Source organism: Crocuta crocuta, unplaced genomic scaffold (assembly GCF_008692635.1).
Source record: "Crocuta crocuta isolate KB4526 unplaced genomic scaffold, BGI_CrCroc_1.0 scaffold142, whole genome shotgun sequence".
Lineage (NCBI taxonomy): Eukaryota > Metazoa > Chordata > Mammalia > Carnivora > Hyaenidae > Crocuta > Crocuta crocuta.
The window spans coordinates 372,274-378,769 of NW_027528892.1; the positions used below are offsets into that span (position 1 = coordinate 372,274).

The 6,496-nt window shown below is 49.3% G+C and overlaps 1 protein-coding gene across 1 annotated transcript in view; it reads right to left on the reverse strand.

Annotated features, from left to right (window-relative positions):
* The window catches only part of NLRP12 (NLR family pyrin domain containing 12), a 24,718-nt gene extending 24,482 nt beyond the window's left edge, over positions 1-236 (reverse strand). Inside the window, 1 exon segment of the mRNA XM_077756914.1 lies at positions 1-236. This exon segment is cut by the window's left edge and continues 81 nt beyond it. Within this exon segment, the coding sequence (XP_077613040.1) occupies positions 1-103 (103 nt within the window). The 5' untranslated portion in view covers positions 104-236.
* Positions 237-6,496: the final 6,260 nt, after the last annotated feature.

The following is a 6,496-nucleotide window of genomic DNA, read 5'->3' on the forward strand; positions in this document are numbered from 1 at the left end:
CCGCGCTCAGGAACAGCTTGAACTTCTTCAGCTCCGCAGCCTCCAGCTCTTCCAGGTAGGCTGAGAGGCGACAGAGGCTGTCGCAGAGCGGGGCTCGGGGCATGGGGGCGTCCTGAACCCCAGGGGACGGCAGCCGGCGCCTAGGGGGTGTCCACGCAGGCCAGGGTTCCACCAGCCCACCGATCCGCCCGGGAGAGACTGGAGGAGCCGGGGGACAGTCCCGGTGATGAAATAGGGCTTCCTCACCCTGCAAGTGACAGCACGGGCCTCACGCCAGTGGGTGTTCCCTTCCAAGAAGAGGAAGCGGGCAGATTAGGAAACCCCAGGAGCCATTCCACCCCGAGAAAGAATTTCACTTCTGCTCCCTCTTCCTGGCTTCCGACATCCGACCTAGGGCCCCACTGCCCAGCCTGCGGCTGTCCTTGCCTCTCCCTGCCTGTGAGCCTCTGGGTTATTAGCAAGCTAGTGAGTGCCCCTCCTTGTGGTTGGAACCCCTTTCTGCTGGGACTTGGACAGGCCACCCGCATGGGGCAGACGGCTCGTGAGCAAGCGTGAGTGTGAACCTCAGCCCGCGTGAGCCAACCTCTTCTAGGTGTTGACTTGCAGCGTCTGCTATTTCCTCTTTTCTCAGCCTTCCCCGGGGGGGCGGGGGGGGGGACTGTGTGGTAGGCAGAGTCCGGTCCCCCGAAGGTGTCTGCGTCCCCATCCCTGAAGCCCGTGATGTGCTACCTTACAGAGCAAAAGAGACTTCGCAGATGCGGCTAAATGCAAGGCCCGTGAGGTGGGGACGCTGCCCGGGAAGGTCCGGGTGGGCTCAGCACGGTCGCAGAGAGGACCTGAGTTGCAGTGCGACGCAGCTGGGAGCCCAGGGCGGACCGACGTGATGGCTGGCTGGAAAAGGCGAGGAGACGCGCTCTCCCCCAGAGCCTCCGGTGGAGCAGCCTGCTGACACCCCAAAGTCACGAAGGTGGAGAAGGTGCAGGGCTCACTGGTTACTGCCCCGGATGTCAGCCCAGACTGACTGGCACAGGGACGTGATGACTTTCGGAGACAGTCAGAGCAGCATTGCTTCACTTAGGATGCCGATGGCTGGAACCAGATATCCAGTTCCGATGCCTTAAACAAAGAGGAAAAACAAACGACAGCTGCAAGAAATAATATGGATAAAGCCTACGGGCATAATGTTAAGCAAGGGAAGCCCGATATTAAAAAGCGTGTTTCTACATGCACCTGGGTGGCTCATTCAGTTAAGCATCCGACTTGGGCTCAGGTCATGAGCTCACAGTTCATGAGTTCGAGCCACCCATTGGGCTCTGTGCTGACAGCTCAGAGTCCAGAGCCTGCTTCAGATTCTGTGTCTCCCTCTCTCTCTGCCCCTTCTCTGCTCGTGCTCTCTCTCTCTCTCTCTCAAAAATGAATAAACATTAAAAAAATAAACATTAAAAAATTTTAAAATGTGTTCTATATAATTACATTTGTATGAAATTCCAAAACAGGTAGAGCTACTGTACAGCATTAGGAGCTAGATATCAGCTACCCTAAAGGGCGCCTGGGGGCTCAGTCAGTTAAGCGTCCAAGTTCAGCTCAAGTCACGATCTCACGGTTCGTGGGTTTGAGTCCCACACCTGTGCTGACAGTTCAGAGCCTGGAGCTGCTTCGGATGCTGTGTCTCCCTCTCTCTCTGCCCCTCCCCCACTCACACTCTGTCCCCCCAACCTCTCTCCCTCTCAAAAATAAACATTAAAAAAAAATGTTTAATATATTGGCTACCCTGGGAATGGAGCCCAATTAGCCCAAACAGGTTTTTTAAAAAAATATTTATTTTTGAGAGAGAGAGAGAGAGAGCACAAATGGGGAAGGGTCAGAGAGAGAGAAGGAGACAGAGGATCCTAAGTGGTTCCGTGCTCACAGCAGAGAGCCTGATATGGGGTTTGGAGCAACCCATAAGCCGTGAGATCGTGACCTAAGCCAAAGCCGGTCGCTTCCCTGGCAGAGCCCCCTAGGCGCCCCAAAGCCCAGACAATTCTGACAACCATTTTCTTCCCAGCGACTAGAACAGCACCTGGAGCGCAGTCAATGCCCGTTATATTTGATGAACCACACAATGAGTGAGTCACACAAGCATATAACATTGTATGTGACCCGAGATGGAGACATTGCCTAACGGGGGGCACAGTTCGGAGAAAATAAATAAATAAACGTATTTTGTTAAACTACTTGGAATGGAAAATGAGACTTTAATTTTTTTTAATGTTTATTTAATTTTGAGAGAGAGAGAGACAGAGCACGAGCAGGGGAGGGGCAGAGAGAGAAGGAGACACAGAATCCGAAGCAGCTCCAGGCTCTGAGCTGTCAGCACAGAGCCCGATGCGGGGATTGACTCACGAACCCTGAGATCATGACCTGAGCCAAGTCACCCAGGCGCCCCGTTGCCTCACTTTCATATGGAAATTGTGAAGTGCTTGATGGAGGGTGGGGAATCTCATGGAAAGTTGTGCAGGAATTTTTAAATTATAATTATTGGTCTGGATTGGTCAGGAGGATAAGACAGCTGGCACGTAGTGGGGGGCAGGGAATCCGGAACGCTATTCTGCCAGGACTCAGAAAACTGAGCGGCTGGCACAGGTAGCAGAGTCCGTGAGTGTTTCCGTGCCAGGCAGCCACGACCTGAGGAAGGCGCTGGGGCGAGTCCCAGGGACCGCGGACCCTCCGGGGATGGCGTGCAGTGTGCAGATCCCGCACCTCCCCGCCTCCCCAGCAGAGTGACCCTGGGAGAGTCACCTCACCTTGGCTCCAAACCTCTGAAGGCTCAGCAAACGAGTGAGGAAATAGGACGCAGGACAAGTCCTTACATAACTTATGCAAAATGAGACTCTCAGAGGTGAGGTGTTGGGCTCTGACCCTCAAACGTGACCTACTTCGATTTTCCTACTTTCACTAGAAGTCTCCCCCCGCCCGGCCGCATCGCTGCTGGAGGCAGGCATGGGACAGGCGGGTGTCCCCAAAGCAGAGGGGAAGGATTGTGAGAGCCGGTAACGCAAACCGTCACGAAGCACCCAGTGCGCGCTGCTCTGCTCAAGGTGCACGACACGCGCCGTGAAACAGACACAAATCCTCTGCCTTCGTGGGACTTCCTACCCAACGGAGACAAAATAAACATAAATAAATGCCCATAAACAGACACATAAACATTAGTATTTCAGATTGTGAAAAATGCCATGAAGGGGGAAAAAAATGCAGAGTGGAGAGTTCAGGAAGCCCTCTGCAGGATGCGGTGTGTGAAGTGAGTCTGGAGGGGTGGGCAGGGCTCAGCAGGGGAGGGAGCCACAGCGNATGGGTCAGAAGCACCTTGAATGACACTGGGACTTAATCCCAAGGGCAATGGAGAGCCATGGAGTATTTTTTCAACTTGAGGTAAAAATACACACTGCATAACTATTAACTATTTAAAAATGTACAATAAAGTCATATTAAATATTAAATATATTAAATATATTTCTAGAACTTTTTAAAAGTTTATATATTTATTTTGAGAGAGACACAGAGCACGCAAGCAGGGGAGGGGCAGAGGAGAGGGGGGAGAGAGAATCCCAAGCAGGCTCCACTCTGTCAGCACAGAGCCCGATGCAGGGCTCAAACTCACGAACCCCGGGATCATGACCTGAGCTGAAGTCAGACACTTAACCGACTGAGCCCCCGGGAGCCCCCAGAACTTTTTTCATCCCAAAAGGAACTCCTGGACCCATGAAGCAAGTCACTACCTACATTCCCTTCCCCCAGCCCCTGGCAATCACTAATCTAGTTTCTCTCTCTATGAATTTGTCTCTTCTGGATATTTCATAGAAATGAAATCATTTACAGGTACCTGGGTGGTTCAGTCGGTTAGGTGCCCAGCTTTGGCTCAGATCATGATCTTGTGAATCACAAGTTCAAGCCCGGCATCGGGCTCTGTGCTGACAGCTCAGACCCTGGAACCTGCTTCAGATTCTGTCTCCCTCTCTCTCTGACCCTCCCCTGCTCATGCTCTGTCTCTCTCTGTCTCTCAAAAATAAATAAACATTTTTTAAAAAGTATTCTGTGTCTCCCTCTTTCTCTGCCTCTCTCCTGTTTGCACTCTATCGCTCTGTCAAAAATAAAAACATTAAAAAAACAAAAAGAAATTAAAAAAAGAAATGAAATCATATAATATGTGGCTTTCTATGTCAGGCTCATTTCACTTAGTGAAGTGTTTCAAGGTTCACCCGTGTGGTAGCACGTATCATATTCCATTCCTTTTTATGGTTAAATAATATTCCGTTGTGAGGCATGGAGTGGTTTTGAGCAGGGGAGGGATGGAGTCAGATCTTAGGAAAATTCTTCCCGGCCATTGTGGGGGACGAACTGAAAGAGGAAGCTCGGAGTCTGGGAGAATGAGGAGGAGGCTGGCTGGGCCGCCCGGCTGGCTCCGTCAGGAGAGCCTGTGACTCCTGATCTCAGGGTCGTGAGAACGAGCCCCACGTTGGGTGTAGAGCCTACTTTACAAAAAAGAGAAGGCTGGCGCTATGGTTCAGGGGCCTGAGTCGGGGGAGCAGGTGTGCTTGAGACATGGTGTAGGAGTGAGCCACAGTCTAAGGCAGAGGGAGAGGGAAAAGATGCTGATAACCTGGGTTCTTCTTCTTCTTCTTTTTTTAATGTTTATATTTTGAGAGAGAGACAAAGTGCACGCAGGGGAGGGTCAGAGAGAGAGGGAGACACAGAATCTGAGGCAGGCTCCAGGCTCTGAGCTGTCAGTGCAGAGTGGACATGGGGCTCGAACCCACAAACCACTAGATCATGACCCGAGCCGAAGTTGGACATTTAACCGACTGAGCCACCCAGGCGCCCGTAACCTGGATTCTTCGCGAATCAGATCGGAGCTTCCCTGAAGGACTCACTCTCTGACCTCCTTCCCCACCACTGGAGGAAAAAAATTTCTAAGAATGCAGAGGGGAGGGAGGAGGAAAGCTGAATCTATAACTACTTCGTACATCCCCTTTCAGAAAAGCCCTCCTTCCTTCTCATGGGAAGGAAGAGAATTTGCAGTTTCTGGGGACTTGTGCGGCTCAGCACTATTTTTACAAACACAGAAATGAATTCATCACAGCCCCTGACTCCAAGGGCCTTAAGGTCTAAAGACAAGGAGAGACCATTTTTTATCATGGTCGATTTAGGAAACACTGAAAACATTTCCTGAGACTTTCTTTTTTCCCCTACCAAGAAAATGTGATTTTTCTGATTACAAAAATGTCACGTCTTTAATATAAAAGTTTCTAGTGTGTTAATAAGTGGAAAGAAACAAGGGCGCCTGGGTGGCTCAATTCGTTAAGCGTCCGACTTCGGTTCAGGTCATGATCTCGCGGTTCGTGGGTTCGAGCCCCGCGTCGGGCTCTGTGCTGACTGCCAGCTCAGAGCCTGGAGCCTGTTTCAGTCTGTGACTCCCTCTCTCTCTGACCCTCCCCTGCTCACGCTGTCTCTCTCTCTCTCTCTCTCTCCTAGAAATAAATAAAACAGCAAGAAAAAATTATATAGGATATATATGTGTATATGTATATGTGCACACACATAAAGTTTTCAAATATATATAATGTGAATACTTCATATTTATATATGAAACTGTAATTATATACAAATCACACCTTATAAATATATGTATATTTAAAAATTTTTTTGGGGGGGAGCGCCTGGGTGGCTTAGTCGGTTGAGCGTCTGACTTCGGCTCAGGTCATGATCTCACGGTTCGTGAGTTCAAGCCCCGTGTCAGGCTCTGTGCTGACAGCTTCGGATTCTGGGTCTCCCTCTCTCTCTGCCCTTCCCCTACTCACACTCTGTCTCTCTCTCTCAAACATTAAGGGGGAAAAAAAGAGGCTCTTATGGCTTGTCTCTCTCTGTTTTTATCTTATTTTGCTTCCCTTCCCTTATGTTCATCTGTTTTGTTTCTTAAATTCCTCATATGAGTGACGTCATCTGATATTTGTCTTTCTCTAACTGATGTCTTTCACTTAGCCTGAAACCCTCTAGTTCCATCCAAGTAGTTGCAAATGGTAAGATTTCATTCTTTTTGATCGCCAAGTAATACTCCATTGTATATATAAGCCACATCTTTATCCATTTATCCGTCGATGGACATTTGGGCTCTTTCTATACTTTGGCTATTGTTGATAGAGCTGCTATAGTCATTGGGATGCATGTGCTCCTTTGAATCAGCACTCCTGTACCCTTTGGATAAATCCCCTAGTAGTGCAATTGCTGGGTCATAGGGTAGTTCTGTTTATCTTNTTTGGCTATTGTTGATAGAGCTGCTATAGTCATTGGGATGCATGTGCTCCTTCGAATCAGCACTCCTGTACCCTTTGGATAAATCCCTAGTAGTGCAATTGCTGGGTCATAGGGTAGTTCTGTTTATCTTTTTTTTTTTTTTTTGGTGTTTATTTATTTTTGAGAGAGAGATGGATTTGCTTTTACAAGAGATGTGACAAAA